Source organism: Cardiocondyla obscurior, linkage group LG01 (genome assembly GCF_019399895.1).
Source record: "Cardiocondyla obscurior isolate alpha-2009 linkage group LG01, Cobs3.1, whole genome shotgun sequence".
NCBI lineage: Eukaryota > Metazoa > Arthropoda > Insecta > Hymenoptera > Formicidae > Cardiocondyla > Cardiocondyla obscurior.
Genome location: NC_091864.1, coordinates 10,129,796 through 10,155,278, shown reverse-complemented (window position 1 = coordinate 10,155,278; position 25,483 = coordinate 10,129,796). Strand labels below are relative to the sequence as shown.

Sequence of the window (25,483 nt, the reverse complement as noted above, 5' to 3'; positions counted from 1 at the left end):
AAAATAAGTTGAGATATGTTGGGAAATTTTTTTCTGCGGTGATATATAAAGCCTGCAGCATTAATAATGATCGTTATTTCTCGTTGCATCGAAGCACCTCTGTTACAGCACATCGCAGCATATCCGTTACAATACCGCTGTCGGCCTACTTCGTCACGTGCGTGAAAAGTGCGGCAAATCAGGAGAATAAAACGCTTGTCGGTACGCTTGCACACACACACACACACATACGTATGCGGCAATATAAAAAAAAAAAAAAAACTTGCGGTACCAAAGTTACCATCCCTTTAGGATTTTCCCCGTGAAACGATACGCGGCTTTAAAATGAATTCCATTGTTGCAATTTATGCACAGGAATTTTCATTTTCCGACCATTCGATTGTTCACTTTCGCGCATACGCGTGTATAATAAATACACGCAGAACTGGCTTCTTTTTTTTTCTTTTTTTTTCTTTTTTTATTACAAAAAGTTTAACGTAATCGATAGTTTTTCCGATAGATTAATATTTCTTCGGCGCGGTAGTTATCTTTACGTCGCCGAGCGTATAGAGCGCTGCATTCCTCGCCTCGTAAAATCCGATATCAGGAAAACCTAAACCAATTAAGATGTCTCTGCGTCGGGTCTATGGCAAGCCGGTGAGACTCGGGACGGCGCGCAAATCTATCTCCTTAAATCATCTTCGACGTAACTACGGGGACGCGCACCGACGATACGTCAAGATAAGACGATCGTTCCGAGGAGCACGAAATTCGAGACCAGATTCCCCGGGGTGTCGTGAAACTGTTTGTTTTAGCGTTCGTAATTGAAATAGATTGCGGTGGATATAAGATGACTGTTTAATATATAATATTTAGATATTAACTAACGTGTTCTCTCATTCCTCCGCCTCTCTCTCTCTTTCTCCCGGCTACTTATTTATTTATCTCGTTCTTTCGGGCACACACGCGTTATTAACGAAGTGATAAGGGTGCGCCGCCGCGCGTCTATTGAACGATAGAATTAGCAAATAATCTCTTTGACATTAAATCTAATTCTAATACAATACATAATAATGCTGTAATGCATTTCGCAACATAATACGTTTTCCCGAATATATTTCATACGCGCGATTGGTTTCTATTGTATTAAATATGATTACGTAAATTGATTGAATTGCCGCCTCTAAATACTAAACATCAGTAAATGATAGTTTTCATAAGCGTATTTGAATGGTATAAACGAGAGCTTAAGCGTGTTACGTTCTATGAACGATCGACCGCAAGGAAGCTGGCATTTTCCACTACGATAAGCATGTCTCGTCATCCTCCAACGCCCCGCCGTGGATGATGCAAGGCGACGAGATCTGAACTCCAAGATTCGACTTAGAAAGGTAAACCGAGCGTGACAACGAGTATACACGATGCCCTCCGCCGACGCTCGACTTCGTAATTCTTCGTTTACGACTGCCAGCTTTACATCTTTACCGCTCCGGCGAAGCGTCGCACGCCAGAAAACAGAGAAAAGGGGGGAAAATGAAGGGAGAGAATGCACAATAGACTAGAGCTAAAAGGGATGAGAGGAGTTGGAAGGTGATGTTCGTCTCGGAGCGGTGAAAAAGAGATTCGAGAATGGCAAGACCACTGGCATTAATCCAGAATAGGTAAGAGCCGAAATGTACTTGGTACCACAGAGCGAGGGAAGAAGAGAAAAGAAGGCATTGAGAGTGAAGATGAAGAGAGAAGAAACGCGCGAAGGAAAGAACGGGAGAGGGATGAAAGGAACGGGAAGGACGGATAATGCGTCCACGATAAAACTAAGCCGGCTAACACCACGGATAAAAAGACCCCAACGGACGCTTGGCAGTGTCACCAAATTGCTCGAATATTTTGCGCCCCTGAAGTACGGGAAAGTAGAGGGTGGATAGGCGTGTATGTGTACGTGTGGAGGGTAGCGGAATCCGCTTGACCACAGCCGGGATTCCCTGATAAACTTCCGGTTTAAGGAATACGTTTACCGTGTTATTCCTGGCAGAATCGCGGGAACTTTATCTGGATAGAGCAAAGTCTGAGAGATTGAAACTTTACCGAATTTGCGTAGTAATACAAGTCGAATTCCTGTGCATAATATATATAATTTTTTTTTTTTTTTTTGGCTGTATTAAAATTTATTATTTAATTAACAGTCTATTTCAAGGAACAAAGAAACAGTAGCCTATTTTAAATTAAATATCTACGCTGCCAAATTTGATAAATGGTTACTTAAAATATAGATAAATATTTCTGTGGACAATTCTGTACAGAATTTTGAACTTGAAGGCGGATAGAAGTTAAAACTCACAAGTTTTCCATCCAACTAACGGCGATCCAACTTTCCCCGTAACTCTGCGTTTTCATGCGGGGAATGAAAGCGGGACTGGCAGCATGAGGGTCCCCGCTTTTTCCACTTGATTAAAAATTTACACTTCATGGAGCGAACTTTCTATCGCGTTTTAACGATCGATCGTACTTACCGATTCTCACTGGGACGCCGCGAACGTCACCAATTATCTCTCCCGGCGCGTGACGTAAATCTGTCGATGACTTGCGCTTGCGATTAGAATGATAATGGATCACCCGATAGCGCCGAGAACTACAAAGTTGCTGATACGTTACGATTAGCGAATATATTCACGAAACGGCGCGGTGGAACGTATAGTCGAAAATTCAAGGGGACCAAAATTACTGGTAAGGCTCCAATCGACTGCCAACGGGGCGGAATATTGCCAATTGGTGGAAATTGCTCGGCACTTACGCCTTACGATGAATCGATATTTGTACTTATCTGTACTCCGATCGCGCGATTGCAAACTGGACGGTGAACGCACGACACGGTTGCAAGAAGCGTCTGATTTTGCATGGATATTGACGCACCGACTGCAGTAAATTAGTCCGCTTTAGCAATGTCGAGATGACTTGATATTACCGGATATGCGCTCAGGATATTATGTCGTTATATCGTTGTCAACTTATCGCTTAAGGGGCTAATTACACGCGTAATATATTACGTGCCTTGGGCATGTTAAACTTTGGACGCACTTGATTTGTGAAATTATTAATATCTCCTAGTGAGAAATATATGAATATCGTATAAATATCCATGATCAAGAGTTAAATAAGTATATCTGCTTATGTATCGCGAGGTACTTTAATTTTCAATTTCGAATTAACGGTCGAAGAAATTCCTTGTTCGTCGGCAACCCAACAAAACTCGAAAACGAATTTGTCCTTACGATCTGTGGCTGGCAGTCTCGATGCAAACTTCGCCATGTCGTGCCGCACACGTAGCGTCGAACACTTCTGCCCCGCAAGTATCTTGGAGCGAGTTTATTCCGTGCCTTAGGGCCACTCTCGTATACAGCGATCGTAGGACAGTGCACAGCGCGTGAGAAGCGTGACGTGTCTCGAAATCAACCGCTTCTAACACGATGATCTAATACGAAACGTCAGTGTAAGCCGCGAGACACGTATTTTCGCCGCGGGTGGTTTGCGACCTCAAATCCCTGCGCCGATATTACATATCGTTACCGCGATTTTCGTACGTAAACGCCGCAGATAAAAATGACTGCGTTATGAGTAAAAAGGTATAAGGAAATAAGAAGAGCGTTATCCTAGGAAAGTCTTACGTCATGTTCGAGGAAAATCCTTTATCCGTCGGAACCAGGCTCGGGTACATATTTGTTCTTCCTGCCTCGCTCTACCGCTCGCTCTCCGAAGTCGCGTTTGGCAACCTCGAGTCTGGCAAACTTCGTTTCGACCCGTACGACACACTCGCTCATACTTATCGAACTATATCTCTCGTCTCTCGGCCGCGTCGCTTTCTTTTTACCCGCTCTCTCCGTCCCCGTGCACGCGCGCCTGCCCTCGCAACGTCTTCGTCCGCAGTTTATGTTTCCTTCTTCCTCACCGCAAGGAAAATCGCAGCTTCGTCTAAGATGCTAGTGGCGAAGTCGCTATTACCAGCACCGTCGTCGCGCTCCCGAGAAGGGAATTCCAATGCATAAGTACATTCTCGCGAAACGCGCTCTGCGTACAGTTTCCGTTTTCTAACCAGACCCTTCCGCTTCCCATTCTTTCCTCGCACCCCACGCTCTCGTTACATTTTTTCCAGCTTTCTTCTTTTTTACATTTATCTGTCCTCCTTCTCTTTTCCCCTTTTCCGCCGCTATGGCCATTTCTACCTTTTTTCAATTTCCGGAATAAGGAGGCTCTTGCACCTTCTTTCATTCCCTCGACAGTCACCGCGTGCAGCTCTTTTACCTTTCCCCCCTACCTCCTTTCTTTCTTTTTCTCTCTCGCTCTATCTTCGTTTCAACCCATACGAGTTCCGGCGATTTGAGAGAAGGGAAGAGAAGAGTTTTAATCAACGAAACCGGCGGTGCCGCGTAGATCCCGTAAAACCAAGCCGGTAGACTCCGAAGTCTTAGTTAAACTAGGGGGACTTGAGGTGAACTACTACGCGTAAAGGCCGCGACGTTTTCTCGTCGAGTGATTTTTATATGCTGATACCAACGACTGCTGTTTTGCAATCTGTAAAATCCAGGTGCTTAAACGGTAATAGAACGCTAGTTAGTTCTTTGGAAGTCAAAAACTTTACGAAGTATAAGTATTTGCAAATTTTAAATATTTACTTTGATTTCTTTTTTTTAATTAAATTTTTAAATTAAAATCTGCGTAGCTTATAATCTTCTATAAATTATCTGAATCGTATAAAATTAATATAAAAAATTTTGATGTAATTACAAAATATTAATAATTTTTTAAAACATTGTTTTTAAATCGATATTACATAATTAAAAGTACAATAGCTCAGAGGCTACGCGATCAAACGAGATTTACATACATTCATGTAATGCAAAATCGTATGCATGTATCGCGAGGAAAGAACGCGATAGTGTCGATTTTAGTGAAAGAATTTCAAAGTGGAAGGCAGCGAGTTTTAATCAACGGCGTGTGCACGCCAGTCTCGTAAAACAGAGCCCAGTATTACGAGGCAAAGTCCTAAGCGGCGGCATCTTCATCCTCTAAACTACACCTCTTTACCGCTCGAAATTCACTCGTCGGACGCTTCCTCTGTTTGACGGAAGAAATGTGGTAGTTCCGTCGGACGAGAAATCGCACGTTTTACGGAAAATCGGACGTGCGTACTGCCGAGTCACTGGAGGATTGGGTCCGGTGACCCAAGCAGAACAAAGGAAACCGACGAAACGGATTTGTGTATACGCCGTTGGATGGAAGAATCGACTGCTGTATGCAGAAGAGAAAAGCGAAACGCGAGGGTACGTTCCGGACGAGGGTGGAAAACAAGGTGGTGCCGGGCGCGAGGGTGAAAGGCCACGACGTGGGGATAGAAAACAAGTGGGTGCGCGATAGTGCAATCTTCCGGTGGTGTCGCGTTTTCCGGCCGAGCGATTCCGCGCTGAGCTCGGCTCTCCGCTTCCACCGATCCTCAATTCCTTCGGTCCTCCCTCGATTTCATTCCCCGTTCCCTTCCGTCCCGCGATCCGCCACCCGCCACCCGCTACCCCCTTTGGTTCCGGCGCGAGGCACCTCTTGTCACTCCCGCTGCCTTCCCTCCCCCAATCCCCGCGTCTCTTCTTGCTCCTGCTGAAATCTCGGTCCAGCAACTGGGAGCCGTTGCACCTAGGGAAAGCTTCGTCAGCGGGTGCGCTCTCCCTTTAACGGCTTCCCGCCGCAAACCCATAGAAATCTCGCGTATCTCACCCTTCAGTTGGACATTCACTGCTCTTTGTCTTACACCGGGGCTACTTCCACTTTACTCTCTTCGTTCTTCTCACCTCCCAATGCTGAATCTCTGCGGATTGCTTGGACTCCAAATCGAGTAGGAGTTACTGTGAGTCCTCCATAATAAAAACGATATATCTCGTGGCAATTCGTCGTTGATTCTACCGCTATACTAGGGCATTCCTTCCTCTCAATGACCGACATACTCGGCGCGGACGAAACAATGCGATTATTGTTCACCGGTGCAAGCGTAATTCTACGTTATGACTCGAATTGTTTCTTCGCGCACAAAGCAAACCAGTATTGTAAAAAACAACGGTCCATAATGCTTTAATTAAAAAATGTTTTGCGCTCGAATATATTTTCAAAGACCGTATTAAATTAATGTACATAATTCTGTGACTCAGCGACAAATTTTCTGTGCTATATATTTCTTTAGTTTAAGTTAAATATTGAGGGAAATATAACTTCGCAAGGCGTGAATTAACGCATCGTTATTCTGCACGGGATACCACTTCTTCCTCAAATTCTCGCGTTCGTATAACCGGATAAATACTTGGCAGCAAGTGTAAAGCTGGAAGAGGGAGATAGAGAAAGAGGAATATATTCGTATCGTTTCTTTGCACTTTCACCCATGCGGGTATAACTTGGCATACGCTGCGGCGAAATTCGTTAGATTTTGTGACGCGAACGATTCTCGCGAGGTCGCATTTTAAACTCGAAGTTCTGATGCGTAACGTCGTGAAATTTTTGTCTTTCTTTATTTCGTTTTATCTTGCCTATTTTATATGTAACGTATTACGATGTAAAATTTGAACATTTTAATTTGCTTTCTATTAGAAGATTAAAAGAAAAAAAAATGTATTCAATATGATAATTATTAATATTATTTGATTACTCATAGTCTCCTTAATTTTCTTTCTACAAACATTATTTATTAACGTGCCAGGAACTAATTGGCTTTAATGAGGGCGTAAACTTACTTTTAATAACATAAAATATGTATTTTAAATTTAAAACATTAATTGCCTAACAAATATAATTACTTTCTTCTTCTCCAGTGTGTAATACCGAAATTATGTATTACGCAAAATGAAGGTAAGGTAGAATCGGCTCGTATGAAATATGTAGACCATTTATGCATATTTTAAGGCATCAGAATTTCGCGATGTTAATATCTAACTTCTCTCTTTCTCTCCCGCCTCGTTCGAGATCTCATATGCAACTTGAAGCACCGCATTCACACTGTAAATGCATATTATCAACATAATAATTTGCAGCGAATTTCTCATCTTCGTGAAAGTTATATCATCCACCTAGCGACGCGCGGTTCGGGGAAACATGCGAAATCCTGATTATCAATTCTATGAAATTATGGCAAATTGAAATCAAGCTTCAGAGTAACCGATTCAGCCGTGCAATCGTAGTGCTTTCGATGAGCGCTGCTCACGCGCGCGCTTTCCTTTCCACGTACGCGTGTGTCATACGCCAGGATCAATATCCGGGTGATATCACGCTCGTCATATCGAAACGAAATTGTGAACGAGGATGGATTGGCGAATTCGGATTTTACGTTACAATGGATTGATAATGAAACCATCGAACATTTGCCGATCGAGGCGTACGTGCAATTTCGACCGTGACCGGTACAATATCCAAAATTTTTAAGCAAAAAATTCGTACCGGAACGTTTCGACATTAATTACGACTGGCAAAAATGCGATTAAATTTCACAACGCAATATTCTTTTCAAACAATTGCTATTTGGGGATAAAGCTATAATTGGACAGTAATTCAATTGATGCATTATTGAAACAATACATAATGGGTTACGAAATAATGACCGTTTAATTAATTACGGGGATTTGCGAAAAGCAATTTGATAAAGATATATGTATTTAAAAAAAATGTTGTAATTTTATTATCGTCTTACTACTATTTTTTGGCATTGAATAATGTTATTAAACGCAATTTTTGTTTCACGTAAATACAGTTAAACGAAAGTGGCAATTACGAGAAAGATATACATATAAATAAAATTATTGACTTTGATGAGATTAATATGCTAATTAAAATATTTTTCTCGAATAATAGACAATCAATGAGAAATTTGCGGAATTACGGAAAAACAAATTAGTTAAACGAGCGGTGCAAATCAATTCCCAATGTGATTTACGTGTCAATACATCGCGCGAGCATTCATTGCTCATTCCTATTCCGCGCAGTTATCCTATAAAATACGCCCCGTCATTTCATCCCTATCTTACCTCACTTATTTTCCTCTAAACTGACAACGGACTACCACTAATCTCGACACACTTGGCGAAATTGCCCTCTCGCGCGCATCCCTTCGCGCCCGACCGCGAGCAATGATTTTGATTGAGCGTCTCGCCCTCCCCCTCGCGCCCTTCCGCGTGCGGCATCGTTGCGAGGGCATTAAATCACTGCGTGGGGAAAGAACAAGTCCGACGAGGCCTGACGAATTTTGCCTGTCTTCCGTGAGAAGTTTTCTCCCTCGCTGCGGGAATAATAAAACGACACTCGCTGGTAAAACGAAATAAGTTTCTGCCATCGAAAAGACTTCTCTTGTTCCTTCGCAGTCTGGAACGAGCTGACTTCCGTTGACGTGGAAGTATCGCTCGTCGACCAGGCGCGATTGTCTCAAATTCGATTCTCGTATGATTGACGTGCGTGATGCACGTCGTGCATTTATCGTCGAAACGTTAAAGCGAGACCGATGCCCGCGACTATCTCACGTAGGAATGCGAATATGTATATCCAGCGGGCATTTCGGCATGCAGCCGGTCTTGCAATTACGAAATCCGTTTGATACTGTCATTTTCTTATCGTTTGGGGAACCGTCGGAATCAACGAGAAGCGTTTCGCTGAAAGGGTCCTTTGTGAAACCGCGACTGACCCGCGGCACCCGGTCTCTGTGTTCATGCGTCTGTTCGGCATAACAAAGTAGTAAAAGCCTACATATCGTTCGTGCAATCCGTGTCTTGCCTCTTCTTTCAACCCGTTTCGTTGGACGCGCCGCGACATGACGATACGCTCCACCTCGTTTGTCCGCGAGGCAGGAGAGAGAAGTAGCAAGAAACAGAAAGAGGAATAAGAAAGGCAGCTGGCGGAAATATTTCGACGAATCCCCGGGCACATACGAGACGTTCTTTTTGCGAAAATTCCAGTCCGCGCGCCGTATACTTTGTGAAAACTTGAGAGGCGAGATGGAGAAAACGCTTATACGTGGCGCAACTCCAGCCCGACCGAGCGGCACATGCCATAATACGTGACGCGTGAGCAACACACGGAACGAGTCTCCTGATAGTCACCGCGAAACAAAATGTTCTCACGGTGGAAGCTCATCCAGCGCAATAAACGTATTTGCCTTTCACAATTCGAAAATGAGAAGCGTCGATTTAAAAATGTTCTGACAGATTTTAATGATTGACGACAGACAACAGTATTTATTAAAAACTGAATTCTAGAAATGTCAATAAATAAGGATATATTAATTTTCAAGTTAATTTTACGTAAATTTTAGTTTAAAATTTAATAGTCAGAATAGTAAAAATTTGAAAACATATATGAGAACGTAATTTTATTTTTATTATTTTAAACATGTTAACTTCAAATTTTTTATTAAAAAAAAAATTTGTGAAACAGAAATTTGATTTAATTCAAATAGTTTTAAACGTTATTGAGTTACTTGAAAACTTATTTTAATTGACAATACCTTTTTGATCAATAATTGAATGTTATTTTAAATCGACCTTTTTTTTAATTACGTTATCTAAGGATATAAAAATAATTAATTTAATAATTTAAAAAATTATGTCAAATAAAATTATAAGATAAAATTAAATATTAAAATGTAGCGACATGCACGTTTCAACGAAATACATTTGTTTCAGCATTAATCCTTTTTTTTATCTCTTTTACATTCTTATTAGAACGCGAGTAAAACGTTGAATTTCTAAAGAAATTATCTTAAAATTTTAATTTTTAAATTTGACTTATTCTTTCACGTTTGGCGCATAAGTGAGATAGTCATTAGCGCGAATAATTGTTAGTGCAGATTACAACGGTGTCTCACTTTCGAAATTAATCGCGATAAACCCGATTGGTTTGAAAAATAATTGAATTCCTCGCGACAGGGGATCATTTTGTTTTGCAACCACGGTAAATCAATATCCAGCGAGTAAATTTAAAACGCTATCAAGTTACAATTAACTTGCCGTAGCACTCGAAGGGAAGGTCTTAAATCACCGTGTCGAGTATCGACTATCGACATCTTAGACTGACACTAAGAATCGCACGCTCGCTGAAGGACCGTTTAAAAAGTTACAAACTCATTAGCCCGCGCGCAGTCCGGCTATCCGTGAAGCGAAAAGCTGCTCTCGTCTTTTGTGCGCTTCGGAAGTTGGTGAGGATCGGTAAAGGCAACCGAATCCCATCTTAATAGAACGTCATTTCAGATAAATTGCTGGGAGAGGAGAGGCCGTGGCCTACGAGGTCGCGCTTAAAGGGCCATGGAAATACGTGAGGCGAATTTGGTTACAGCTCTTCCACTCAGGGGGGAACGAAGCCGCGCATTGAGTAGTACTAGTCACCGGCATATCGGTTGTATAACGAGCCATCGCGACGCAATTTCTTCTTTCCAGCGAGACCGATTTTTCGTGGCGGCGGCCGACAGCTATTTTTTTTTTTTAATATTTCATGAATATCTTTTTATTCGAATTAAATAATCGAAAGAGTTAATTTACCACGGACGTGCATTATGAAAGACAATCTATTCTGTCGTAAACTGACATATTACTTGACTGCAAATTTAGAATGGATATTTGTGCATTCTATTTTTACTGATATGATAAATATCATCTCGACAACAGAGAGAATAGTATCTCACTTTATTCAGCACTGAAGTCCTTCCATATTAATAAACCGAGCTACCAAAAGAGTTACGCGAGAGCCAGACAAATGTGACACAGATTCTTATCTATTTAATAGCCTTCGTCTCCGTCGTCATATAGGTTGTAACGAAGATGAAAGTTACATGAGTGTTTTGTCTTTCGGCGGGTAAAGGGAATATCGAAATAACGGTAGCCCGTTGTGGAAACCTGCAAATAACATTTTACAAGTCGCAGTCTGTAAGACGGATTTACATTTAAATTCATTAATTCGATGCCTTTGAGTATCTTTTACCAGCGTAAATAACATTTGGATAATTTAGAGTAACGATAGTCCGCAATATTATTAAGTATTCATCACTGAAACATAGATATTACATTCAATACCAAATATTATTGAATATCAATGACGTTAATTTAATACTGTTTAATACTAATACTAGGTTTAATATATTAATACTCACTACTGACGTTTAGTTTATGTTAATTACGTCGGCCATGCCGTAATTGCTATAGCCAGTTTTGTTTCTCTCGCCTGCCGGTTTTCTACGTAAAAATTAAAGATAAAAAAAAATCATAATGCGCACTCGCACGTTAATGTGCAGATGGAACTCCTTAATTAAATTTACAATATGCGCGTGGATGCAACAACGGAATAAAAAAAAAAAAAAGAGGGGGAGAGGTAAATTTCTACGAAATGTAATGCTTCGAAAGAGTATCACGCGCGTACAAGAGTTAACGCACTTGTGTCGCGAAGTACGTGCGACGCGATGTCGGCGTGTGTCCGCAATGTGAAAACTTAATCGCATTGGAATCCTCGCTCCAGCATCCGTTGCGGGACACGTCGACGTTATCGGCGCGTCCTCGCGCGTACCATTTCCCGGGCGTCCGCGCGCCGATCCGGCGCCAGAAAAATTCGGGCCCGGTCGTTAAGCTGCGGTCGCAAATGCATTTAAGCATTCGCCCGTTGTTCAAGATCCCATTGAGCGCCGTGTCAATATAAATGTAAATGTCATTGGGAGCCGTGCGAGCGCATACATTGACGGTCTCTGGAGGACGATTGCTCGCGGAGAATATTGCAGATGCCCGTATGGGACGTCCACCGCAATTGAATTGCCCTTCGGATTGGAACGTATAGAAATGTGTACGGTCGACACTTTGTTTCGCGTATCGATCGTTCACGACCATCGGGATCCGCAGCGGCGAACGCTCTCTCGCTACGTCGAAGTGCGCGCTCCAATTGATCCGCGCGTTGCGCTACGCCGCCCGGCGTTTTACTGCGCTGGAGATTTGCAGATCGCGAATTAGTGTACGTCGACACGTTTCGCTGCGACCTTTCGACAGGCGCGACGGCATCGATAACTCGATTTAGCCGCGTCCACGCCCGTCGTCCCTCACGTTTCTAGAAAATCACATCGCGTTTACGCGCATTACGATAATTAAAAACCTAGACAGGATTGACGAGCGCCGAAACGCATCTGGGGGTTTAAAAATCGCGCTCGCTGTTGTTCGAATAACGTTTACCATTGCCTTCGAGTTTGGATTTCGAATAGAATATGAAAAACGAGGTATACGGAACTACCAAATAATATTACGACCGTAAACAATATTATTACGTATTATTTATTTAACTGTTTATCCGTATTCCGTACGTCTGTTGGAACAATAAACTGTAAATTTGTAAAACTTAATTTCGCAACCCGATGTCGGCTACAAATCTCCGCGATCGCGCGCGCCCAGTCTGCGCGGTGCGGTTTTTCTCGCGTTATCAGTAATTAAAAAGGGCGAGAATAGAGTAAAATGAAAAATATGGCGCAAGTGGCAGTCGTGAAATATGAAAGCTGCTTGAGCCGCGCTTTTTTCCACCCCGGCCGGCGCTTATCTACAGCTTTATGAGCGTTATTCGATTTTCGTGCGTGCATTGTTCACCGCGGAGCACCGGAAACAAAGCGTTATCTTTAAGCCGAAACAATGTTCCTCTCTCAATCTGCGCATGAAATAACCGGTTGCAGCGATCCGCTAGAATCGCCATCATCGATCACGTATGTGATGTATGCCCCGATATCGACAGCGAATCTCTTTTTAACACAGACGAATGATCCTCGCTGCGAGGCCGGAGAATTTTTTTTTTTTTTTTTTGCAGATTTTTGCGCGTAGTATTTGTCGGTTGATACTCGCGCATCATGAAATCGAGCGTGGCATCCGATTTAAATGTATCGATTTTACCGATAGCCTTCAGATGTAACGCGATGCTTAGGTCGCAGACACGGAATACGTGAATACTTCGAACCTGCTGCTAAGCCCCGAGCTATTTGTATCTCGTCCTCGCGGGAACGAAGTTAACCGTTGCCTGTTGTATTAGACGTATTAAGTAGACCGTCTTCTCTCAATTGGGCAATATAATTTAACGTTGTACTGACGACAAAGTTATCCAACGTGTAATATTGTCGATGTCAAACGTTATATTCGCGATAGCTTTAGGCATAAAAATTAAATTAAAAAATATTAAAAGATAAAAAGAAAAGAAAAAAAAAAGATGTCATCGTTTATGCGGTTGCAGAACCTTTAATCATATCGAGAATAATGAACGTAGCGCTTTTCATAAATAATAATTATAAATAAAGCCCGCGCTCGATATCGGAAAATATACGACACATATTGCCATCAAAATATATGAGAATGGATAAACCACATTTTTCGCGTAATCCGTCAAAATATGATCAAATGGACAAAGCTGCGTTAAATACTGGTTTTAATTATTTCAGACGGTATTAATGAAATCTCATATAGGAAATACAAACAGATTATTAATAGTTGACACCGGTAAAATTATTGGAATGACCATTATACACATTAAAACGCAACCATCATAATATTATTACGTTATTATTTTTGGGACATGTTAATTATCCTTTTTTTTCATATTATTTTTTAATATTATTTACGCAAAAGAGGATAAAGATGGGATAAAATATGAATATATTCTGTAGAAGCTGAAACTTTCTAAAACCGTACACGTTGATTTAATAATTGTCGCGCATTAATAGTTTCTTATAATATACATATATTTCGAACAAAAGAGTGAAAGACGCCCGAATTAATCAAGAATAAATTAATCAATGGCAGCTCGGCGTATATGCGGCCATTCACACGCATACAAAATACACCGCATAACGGTTTAAGAAAGATATTAATTCATAAATCACGCAGTAAAAAGAGACCGAAATTATTCCCTTAAGGAGCAGGTAGTCAAGTTGATTTACGGGTTTCCATGAATCACCCGACGAGCGCCCGCCCGAGCTTCTCTCGTTAGTAAAAAAAAAAAAAATGAAGAGCGCGCACGCTGTTAACGCGGCCGGGAGAGAATTCGAGACACTCCGTTTCATGCGCTCGGAAGAACGCGGAATATTTGGCGAGCCGTGCAAAAAGAATGCACGACTGGCGGGCAGAGCTGCTCTGGGTGTTACGCGAAAAGTTCGCGTTTGCAGCTTGCACGCATCTTCGTCGCTATTAACATTTCATCTGACGAAGAAACAGGCTTGCAACGGGCTACACGCCCGCGTCTAGATAAGGGGATACGCGCGTGCTGGTACGTGTTCGGGATGAGAGAGGAGCATGCCACGACTCAAGAAATACCTTCCGCCTCCTTACTCTTCCTCGGGGCTGGCGTGCACCGAGTCTGTTCACGAGATTCTGCGGGTACGCAAGTTGCCGCAAGGGGCTTCCTTCACCACCAAGTTGGAAACTTATGCTGACTCTGGGCCAAACGGCCGTGCCGAGTAAAGAGAGTAAAAGGGAGACGATACTTTGACATATATTTTATTTAGCTCGCCAAGACGTAGTTTATGAAAGAAAGTAGGTACCGGAATTATTCTGCAGAGACAGCGTCGTAATGAGCATTTTATTGAATTCAAAGAAACAGCAATTAACATGTCATTTACTCCATTACTTCTCCTTTTGCACGGAGAATTTTTTTTCTCTCCCCTTCACCCTTCACGTTAAAGTTTAATAATACCGTAAGATATTAGTTAAGGAATCAAAATGACTGAAACGAAATTAAAGTGACGATAGAGAGCAGTAATTATAAATTCAGATCAATTCCGAGATTTAAAACTCGATAATTAATTTCCTTGATTACATTTCTGTGATATTGATATAATTTTTTACAGAACATTTAGTTATTAATTATAATCATACACCGATGTGATTTACATCTCTTTCTGCGATCTACGTTTTTTGCGCGTTAAATAAAATATGAATTAATTTTTTCTAAAGTCAAAATTCGCAGATGCAAAATGAAGTCTCTAATATACCAAGTCGATACCTTGTAAATTCTATGACTACGAAATTGTAGGGAGGTTGAGAGGCTTTAGAAACTTGCCCCTAGCCCGAAGCGAACTATGCTCCGCTGCGGATAAGGGCACATTACTTTGATTCATCTATTATTTAATGGGGACGCAAAAAGTTGGGAAAAAAAGGGAGGGAAGAAAGGACGGTAAGTTTAGGACAGGGCATAACCATTTTCGCTCCTTTACGATGGCCCCGCTTAATTTGCTGCGCGATTGCCACTTCCGCGCTTTCGCAGATGAAGACAGCTCCAAGATCCAATTTTACCTAGTTTTTCAACCTGTCGGTACCTCGGAGTTAGTGCCTTTTATTCCTGCAGATCTTATCCTTTCCCTTTCTACTGTACCGTGTTCCGTGATCCCATTGCTCTTCACCTTCCTGGCCATCCTCCACTCGGTCTTCGCGTTACTTCTGTTCGCAACTTGCTCCTCTCTCTTTACGCCCCTTTCCCTCCCCCACCCCGACTCGAGAGAAAGATCCAGGTAGTGTATAAAGAGAAAAGGATTAACATGGTTGAGTGTAAAATTAAATTTATTCCTCTGCAGATTTTCGTAATATCCTTAACCTCTCAAGATTCGTATATCTTTGCAGCCATTGCGAATCCGCGCGACTTTGACGTATTTTCCAATAACTGAAGAAGATATTAATTAAATTTAAAAGCTGAATACGAAGCGCAATTAGCGGAACTCTAAGGCGTACGGAATTATCGAAGGTTATTTTGAGTTTATAATTGTAAGCAAAGACATCATTAAAATAAAAGGAATTGTTTTGTACTTTCTGCCCGGACGTTAGGTGAGGAAGGATATGATTTTAGTTTTCAAGCTTAGTTTTACCCATTTTTATTAATTAATTAATTAATTAAAGTTTTAACGGGGCAGATATTCGCGTGTTTAATATGCGATGCGCGCGAGCTCAACATTTTGCCTCTCCGGCCTTTGCCTTTTTAATTCTCTGTTGAATTTTATCTCAGTTGTTACGATCCCGCCGCTTGAATTAGTTAAACAGCCTATCGGAAAAGTGGCGACAGACCGGAACGAACCAACTTGGGTAAAACACTCCTCTGGGTGTATAAAGCTGTATTAGGCGTCGTATCTTACTTCGTCGTGCAACTTCCTAGTGTCGCTTGGAGACCCAATCCTTCGGGGATTTACATGCGGTCGAGAACCATTGAGCGGGACAAAGTGAATAATCAATGTGCACAAAATTATGTTACATACTTGTGGCTTTCATTATTCTCGCGAAGAATCAGTGTTCCGCAAGCTTGCCGCGTTCGAGAAAATGCGCGAGAAGCGAGCAAATATTACTGTCATACGTAACAATGCTGTCATACGCGTTTTGAACAATGAAGTTTACCCACCCAAAAATATTCCGCATTCATATGCAGCGAATTAATGCTCATCATAAAATCATCGGGTTAAAAAAGACATACCGTCTACTTTTACCTTTCATTGTCTTATGCTTCCATTAATTTTAATTAATAATTATCAATTTAAAATATTATATTATAGAAATATGAGAAAAATTGCCGTGAATGTTAATAACACGCTTGTGACGAATACGATTTTACAAAAATTAACGGAAGACAATATTTTATAGAAGCAAAACGAATAAAATACAATGCAAAGAAAGTAACAATAATTTGGTGACGTGTCTCGATTTTTCAACCCAGATTCATTATTCTTTCTTGCAACTTCCTACCTTTTTTTTTCAACGTTCTTTCTGGTATTCCGCTTTCTTGATAAATAGTTCCTAGCAGTTTGACCTTTCAATGTGAATTCACGAGAAAAGACAAATCGATTCCGTTCCCCAGTGACCCGATCGTCTGTAACAAATATTACATCGTTCGATAAGCGTCTACACCGCTTTTGCGATTCTTCCCCGTTTTTTAGAGTAATAAAGAGTCGCGCAATATTAACTATCTCGACGTCGTACGTACTTTATTCAATCGATGAACGGTTGATCGTTATTCAAACTCAAGACGGAGTAGCAACGTCACGCGCAGCGTATAAAATTTTTTTTCCCATGCGCTCGCAACTTTTTTTCCTGCCGGCTCTGCATACAATGTTATCCCGCGGCTGTGTTACATTGCCACGTAAAGCGCGGGTTACGTTTCACGGAGCTTACGTGGCGGAACGTAAAGTAAATACCGCAGGCTTGAATGGTCTGAACTGCGTAAGCCGGGGGTGGAATACCGGTGCTAGCGAGCACGTATGTATCTACGTCACTATCACGATGAAAGGCTGAGGCTCCGAAAAGCTGTCTCCTGATTGCGCGTAACCGCGCCCGGCGCCAAGATTGGTCCATTAATCTTAACACAGACGCACGCGATATCGCAGTTTCATGAAGAGGCTGCGTCCTGTATAAATGCCGCTCAAAACATCGACGGTACCGCGCGGAAAATACAGTAATACAGTTGCGCAATTGCACAATGGTTGCACCGGTGTCAAACGAGAAAAAGAGAGAAATGGGGCAAAGAAAAAAAAAAAGAAAAAAAGAATGGCTCGTATGCGAGCTCCAACAATGAAACCTTCCTTAGCAGTACACCGTTAGCGAAGCTCGAATGGAACAACGGTCGTGGTCAATGGACGGAATTCAGTTATCCAAGTTTGAACGTAACAAAAAAAGTTGAAAACCCACTGGTACCAAAAGAAAAGAATTATAACAAAAGTATTATAAGGAATACTGTAAAAGAGAGCTGTAGTTGTTTTCGTGATTTCTCTCGCGCGGTTAACATCGAATCAATTAAAAAAAATTTTTATTTGCGACACGTTACAAGAGTGTCAAAATATAAGTGATACTTATAGGCTTAGCATAAAACTTATAGACTTAAAATATCCACGGATTAAAAAAAATATAGAGGTATCCACCTCGTAATTAATTCTCTGATAGATTTGTCTGAAAATTAAATCTTTATCGTAAAGTAGAAATTGCCATACATTTTTTTTTTTTACCCAAAGTCAAATAAAACATTTCAATAAATTTATGACCGTTACTAATTTATTGTGCGCCGCGTAATTATTCACAGTGCTCGCAAGTGTAATTTCACTTAAATTTTCACTCATGTGAGCAAAAGACACAAAACATGCGTATATATTGGCTTTTACAAATTTACATTTCCCTCGTGTAATCTACTACTCTCGTGCTCATAATGCAAGTAATTTTACTCTCTGTCATCTGCGAATGTAATTATCCTCAAGTTGCTCCGTGGCTCGCATTTATGAGACGCACGAAGTTATATAACTATTGGGGAAGCACCGTCACTGAACATCGTTAAACTCGCGACAAACGGTTGTCATAATCTCCAAGTTTAGATAGTTTCGTCACCTCGAATTCGCTGGAAAATATCATAACGTTATCACGCGTTACCATCCACAAATTTTGTGACGAGTCATATATGCATTGACCTACATTGCAAATATACAACGTAATATGTATACGTAAAGTTTTTTTTTTTTTTTTTTTTGGGGTCAAGCTATAAAATTTTTAAAAGAATATGTAACCAAGCAGTCGTTCTAAATGTTTTAAAGAAACGGATGGAAATACAAAACACGATAAAAATTTTTACACTGTCGCAAAGAGATTCGAAATATCGGTTTTGGACAGTAATTTTTATTACATTTATTCGTTATTCCGATGCCAGTTTTGTAAGTTTAAAATGCAAAAAACAATAAATAGAAAATATTTTAATTTAGCATATACTTTTTTTTTTTACTGAGAATAAAACTTTTAATAGAAAAAATCTCATTTAAAAAAATTCGTCTTTAAGACCCGAGTAGAAATTGAGCCTAACCGTTATCTAATTACTAAAACTGAGCGCGCGTACTAACTTATGTTAACGCGCATTCGACTGTAGAGTCCACCGGCCGCCGGACCCGCCGGCCACCTCGCACCGCTCTTAAGCCGTGAGCACGTGCGTGTGTTTATATCGGCCGGCGGCCACCATGCTGTACGGTCCGCGTGGCAAGAGTCTCGCGGGCAGCGGGCCCGGCGGTCAACGACCGCGGTAGTCTACTACGCGCGTAGGGATAGGTCAACACGCGTAGTAGACTAGTACGCGGCGAAAAGTATAAGTAACGACTGGACTCTAGCTAGATAATCACTAAATGACAAATACTTTCTTACAAATTATGACTACGACCAAGCCTGTCACTAGCTAAGGAATATATTTAATCCTCGCGATCTAATCACCAGCTGCAATATTAGAAGAGTTAGACGAGTTTCCACTCGGGTAATAAATTTTATAGCTATGTCCAAATTATAATTAATATAGAAATTAATGATTACCACAATTGTCAACATGCATTTATTTAATAAATAAATCTGTTTTACTTCAGATTATGATGCAATATTGTAATTCGTTTTTATTAGAGATAGGTTTAATTTAGCCGCGTGAAAAGTTAAATTCGTTTTTCCAGTTACATGAAAAAGAATCGGGCATTTCAACACAACGCGTTGTAATTTTACACTAGCCGGGACTGTGCTTGTGTCACCACCACAGTCATTTGAAATTTTATCTTCGTATGGCACAGCGGCCGATTGTAGGACTGCCGAATGGATGATGAAACCGTATCGAGTTTCGAAACTTTTAATCTTCGGTTAACAAATTTTGTACTATATTGCAAATTTTTCAGCAAGATTGTTTATTTTTTCTATCAAGCTAGAATTAGAATAATTAAATTTAACAATCAAGCTATTTATCAGTCACAAAAAAATTTTTTATTATTTTAAGTTTTTAATCGAATTTACTACTAGTAATTATTGAAATTAACAATTCTTGCAGCTATTATTTATTTTATGAATGTAACTTGGAGATCTTTCGCATAACAAATTAATGTATTCTTAACGTCGTTGTGTTTTATACGATAGAAAAAATATATTTTTTATAAGTCTTATAAGTTGTGCTTCGAAGTGACACACGTCACTTGTGAACGGCGTAAACGATGTTCCTGGCGACGTATGCCCGTGTTCATCGCATGTCACATGTCATTTTGATGCACCATCTCGCATATAAATCTATGAAACTATTCCAAAATGACATATTGCGAACGAAATATTGCTAATATGTTGTTTTATCTCGCCAGCGTGGCAATTTGCAACGGTACGAGTACTATCAATTGTCCCAGGTTGGCCGTCAATTTTTTTGAATACATTTTGTTATATATGGAAAATCGATGAGTATTAAATTACATTCTTGGATACTAGAATGGACAGTGCACCTAAAACTTATATCTTTCACGTTTGCACGTGCGTTTGCGTAACGAAATGATATAAATAAAAGCTCTTTCAGCTCGCAATATTTGTTTGTTATTTTATACATAGAATGTAAAAGAAAATTAAACGGTATTTCTCGAGTTCGTAAATAAATATTCTAGAATAAATGTAATATAGATAGTGCAGTTATCGTCGAGAGCAGGTATTCTCTGCATCAGAATATTTCGTCTATTAATTGAGCTCACGAGTAATATCAGAGTACTCGAAATCGCAGGCTCGATTTAATGGATTTCGATTAAACTGATTCGCGAACGTTTTTGATCTAATCGGATTTTCGATATGTTTTAACGTTGGCATGCTCTACGATTTCTAGGTACTGTTCTGCTGTTGATATAACGCTGTTATGACAATCCCGTGCAAACAATCGACGCTTACAAAAATTAATTTACTCTCGCCGATATCCGAAAAATAAATTAAATATGCAAGTATTTTCTGATACTACGGTAACCGAGTGAGAAATCTCGAACGAAAGTTTAACAGTTGAATAAATTCAGCTCCCTAAAATAGTGCAGCTTGAATTTTTGCCCAGCCAGCCTATTGATTTTTCTAACGACTCTTTTACTATCTTGTGTTGCAGGGCGGCAAGCGAGGAATCTATTAGTGGGACAGACATCGGGTCATCATCACGGTACGCAGGATGCATCATTATCGGACAGTTACAATAACAGTGAGTGACCATACGTTGACGAGCGCAATCCAACTGGAAATCACTAGCAAAAGCCACCAGATCCCGTGGGATGTTGCGGCAATGCACTCGATGTCGAAAATCGGACTCGCGTGGCTGCACGGTTGCGAGTGTCAACCGGGACGGAGCATTATCGTCCTTGTTGTTTGCGTTAAAGGCCAAAATAAACTACGAAACACCAAAGCGCTTTCGCGTTACGTTAACGATTGTTGCACGTATGTAGGACGCGCGTGTGTGTCGACGGATATCGTACGTGAAGTCGCGAGTACCTCGCGAAATGGGCCATTTCGCGCCTCGGCATATCCGCCTGCTTGTAAAATAACTTTCCCTCTTCTCTCCGCCGCGTGCGATTCGATTCTTTCCCGCGCCCGCCAATCTCTCGAGCTCTTTTCGATATTATACCGCGACGATAAACCGACGACGGGCTTATCGCCGTATCGGCCGCGCAGATTGTTTTATATGTATAATCTCTATTGAAAATAATCCCGTAGCTCGCGAACGACGTCGCCTAGCGATGGATTTTTATGCTCATTTTTTGTGTCACGTATCGATCATTACGAAACGGTGAACGCGAACGAGTTATTTTTCGTTGAGTCGCATGGCTACATAATGCAGGCAACAAGGCCTCCATTGTTCGATGGATAGCGCACGTCAAACGTTGGTGAAGTAATAAAAAGCGATATCTGTGTTGCAGCCGTATTAATTTTACGAGTTCCGTTACTGTGTAATAAAGAGTGACATATGCGTAATTATTTAGAGCAAGGCAATCTTCCCTTATTGTATATGCAAAACGCGACTGAATTACACTTTTATTCGAAAAACGACACTTCGATTTCCTGCTATTTTCTTATACCGCTAAAACACATTATTAATTCAGTCTGTTATTTGACGCTATTACTGATCATTTTGAGCTTCAAAATTTACCTAGCGTTTATCTTCTCACGTTTACTTTTTAAATAAAAATAGATGAACTTATTGTTAATGAGGTCAATTTCCCATGATAGTTTTGTTTTTACGGTAATGCAGCCGTTCAAATATTAAATGTACACTAACTTCTACTAGAAGTATTGTACCTTTTATCAATGGTTACTAAAAACGAAAAACCACGGGTTATTTTGCAAATATAGCTCACATATTGAATGACGAGAATATCTCAGTTTTTTGTTTTACTTGACATAAGTTTTTAATATGATAAATGTAACGCAATTTCTATGTGTTTTCTTTGACACCAACTCAATTAACAAAAATATTTTATGTAAACTTTTTTTTTATAATTAGCAATAAAAATTTTTATAATTTATTTTATAAATTAAAAGTAATTTCTTTCATTTTTGTTCCAACTTAAATAACCCAGTATATGTGTTACCGTTAGATATCCGAGAGGCAGGCGGATAGCGTCGGCTCAACGAATAGTCGTCAAGTTCCGTCGTCAGATAAAAATATATCTGCCGCGTCACAAAAGTCGGATAAAATCTCGCTCAGCTTCACCACATCTCATTCATCTATCCTCCTCACCCATCCGTTTCGCCAGCCTCAGTTTTCAACATTTTCGTCTCCCTCGTCAAGGTTTTGACTTTTTTTTTTTTTTTTCTCTCGAAAATCCGCGATGGAGCTTGCACACGGCGAAGAGAAGTTTCGGTATGCAATGGCCCTTTCTAAGTGCCTCCCCCCGACCTCCGTCGCTGTCCCTTCTATTTGCTCGTTCCTTACCGATCGATATCGTCCGTGATTCCAAAGCCGGGCTTTCGCGACGAAACGGAGGTAAGACGTAACGTCGGTGTTCCACGGAACACGCGCGAATCATTCGTCACAATGGTGACGTGCCGCCGTTCGGCTTGCCACCCCCTCGTGCTGTTCCCGCAATTTCTCCCGATCCCGAGAAGAGAAGTCTATCGGTACGCGCGCGTTCGACGTTTCCTTCCTTCCTGTCTTCCTTCCTTCCTTCCTTCCTTCCTTTTCTCCTTTGCTGCCCGCCTTCCCGTCCGATTTCCCGCTTCACCTGTTTCCCAGGCGAAGAGAATTCCCCCTTCGCCCAAAACGCGATCTCTCGCCGTCGTGTGCGCCGAGACTAATCGGTAACATGGGCACTCGGGAAATCTTACGATCTGACCAATTTCCCGGGAAAAGGAACGACAACTCTCGCCCCAGGCGGTACCGACGTCCTTCGCGACGTTAATTTGCGATGCTTCGCTTACGTAGATTTCTCGCGAGATTTTTAATATAAGTACTCTTTGCGACGCAATCACCTGCTCTCGTGACAAAGTGGTGGCTAGTAATAGTGGTATTCGCAGGCAAACTCCGTAAAATCGAGTGCAAATTCGACATACCGGATTAATTTAGATCCTAATAAGAACAATGTAATTTAATTAAGAACAACAATAAAGTCATGCGAGAGCCTTACTGCTATTTAAAGTTCTGTGCTTATCACTATGCCAAAGTTAAAAAAGTTGAAATAAAGATTACGTCTAAAACTATTTAAAAAAAATTGTTAATTTTAAATATTAATATGCTTCAAAATCATTTAATAAAAAAAAAAAAAAAAAAAAGATTGCTTGCCACGATATGTGTCGTCCAGCTCCGTTTGACTTTAAACGGAGAGCGCGTCCCGTGGCGTTTCTATAACTTTGCGACTTAAAGCTCTTACCTGCTACGAAATTTCACTTCTCGTTTCTTTCGACGTAACAGCATACAATTAATTGCTAAAATTTTATCGCATTTTGCTTCGACACTTTGTCGCGACGTAAATGATAACGAGGACAGTGGAAACATCGAGATAATTTCGTGTAGCTGCATTATCGGATTTCAACCCAGGGTAAAGCGAATTCACTTTACAGTGCATGACCCAAAAAAGTTTTAATCATATCGCATTAATAACGTAAACTAATCAGGCACCAGTTAGACTGTTAATTAACTGTCTCGACTGTACGACGGATGATGAATAATTTAATGTTTACGGTTCGTTTGCACCCTAATCAACCGAGTCGCCTGCGTTAAGCGGGCAATGTGGGGAAGTTGGGGCTGTTTAGATAAACCGAGGAGATGACATTATTTGGAGAGAAGTTTACTCGTCGTAAGACAATCAGATTCGTAACTAGACCTCGCGCTGTGAATAAGAGCTGAATAAGATCCGGCTGTAATTTGCGGAAATGAACCGATTGTCATCTCGCTGATGTGCATGCAGCGAATGGCGATGTAAGCCGCAGAATAAACATGCCCACGGATAGAGTTTCAACCTATCAGCGTAATTATTAACAATATTGACAAATTCTAAATGCAACGGAACTTCACAAAGACCAAACTTTAATCACAATTATTAAATAAGGTGGATTGATAAAGCGCTTAACTTCTTTCTTTTTTTTTTTTTTTTTTTTTTTTTTAACTTGTCCTGACCACTTTGCAATTTGGTAATCAAAGGAAGCCTGCGTGTGCAATATGTTTCAAATCGATCATATTGATTGAATATTGTGAGAATATTAACACGTGCGCATAATTATTTTATATTAATGAGAAATGTTACAGATTATTGTATTATAATAATACAAATGCGAGCTCGTATTAACGTAGCCGTATATATAAAAATCGATACTAATTTATATCATAATCTGCATTACGATCGTGCGGTAATAACATACGTTGCGTTGCAGAGCATGCACGCGACGCAAAACTTTGAATAACTCTAAACCGTGAGCCGGGGCGTACCGTATTGCAAGTAATATTTGTCCTCGTTAAGAGACAAAATCAAAGGCGATAAGGGAATAAGGGACGGAGTTAGACCGAGTATAAGAAGACCGTGCTTGAATCTTAAACTAACCGGCACGACTACCGGCACATTTCGGAGACGAAGTGCTCGGGCGCGGGCATGAATATGAATGAGCCCGCAGGGTGATATTCTGAAGTGCGAAATAAAATAATTTCCTTCACCGTAGCTCTCGCGACCTGGTGTTGCCGCGGAATATGCACGAGGCAGGTGTGGGCGTCATTGGGAGATGCGCTGGAGGCGAAAGACGAGCGTGGGAATAAAGTACCACGAGTGAACGAACGTAGAGGTGGAGAGAAACGCGTAAGATCCACGAGCCCGGTTCTTTATCGCCACGGCGAGTCGCTTCTCTCTCCTGCGTTTCTACGGGCGCGATATTCCGTTTGTCGAAATTTCCGACGGTGGCGGTTTCGAAGCGAGGTAGATGCCGCACGGCAAACGAGATGCGAGGCGACGGGAAGTACGCCTGCGAGTAGTGAATAGTTAGTAAACGTTAAGTAACCGGCGCTGTATCGACCTGCCAAGTGTGTGCATATCGGATTTCGGGCGACGGCGACGGAGACGGCGGCGGCGGCAACCCTGAGGCACAATTCAACGAGATATTACATTTAAACGAGACTTTATTTACTCAGCCGACTGCGTTACTCTTGCGCCGAGGTAGGTACGCGCTCCCTTCCCCAACCCCGTCATCTTTTCTCTTACTACGCGCTTCCGTACCAGACGACACTTCCTGCGGCTATTATCCAGCGTGTC

General features: G+C 41.1%; 1 protein-coding gene across 5 annotated transcripts in view; it reads left to right on the top strand.

The window, feature by feature from the left end:
• The window catches only part of LOC139106239 (neurotrimin), a 145,350-nt gene that overhangs the window by 90,259 nt on the left and 29,608 nt on the right, over positions 1 to 25,483 (top strand). For 3 of the 5 annotated variants that reach the window (XM_070662831.1, XM_070662840.1, XM_070662823.1), the window contains exon 2: positions 20,866 to 20,955. In XM_070662831.1, coding sequence (XP_070518932.1) covers positions 20,866 to 20,955 — 90 coding nt within the window. The remainder of the gene's footprint in view (positions 1 to 20,865; positions 20,956 to 25,483) is intronic. The other 2 variants (XM_070662858.1, XM_070662848.1) reach the window with 1 other exon arrangement.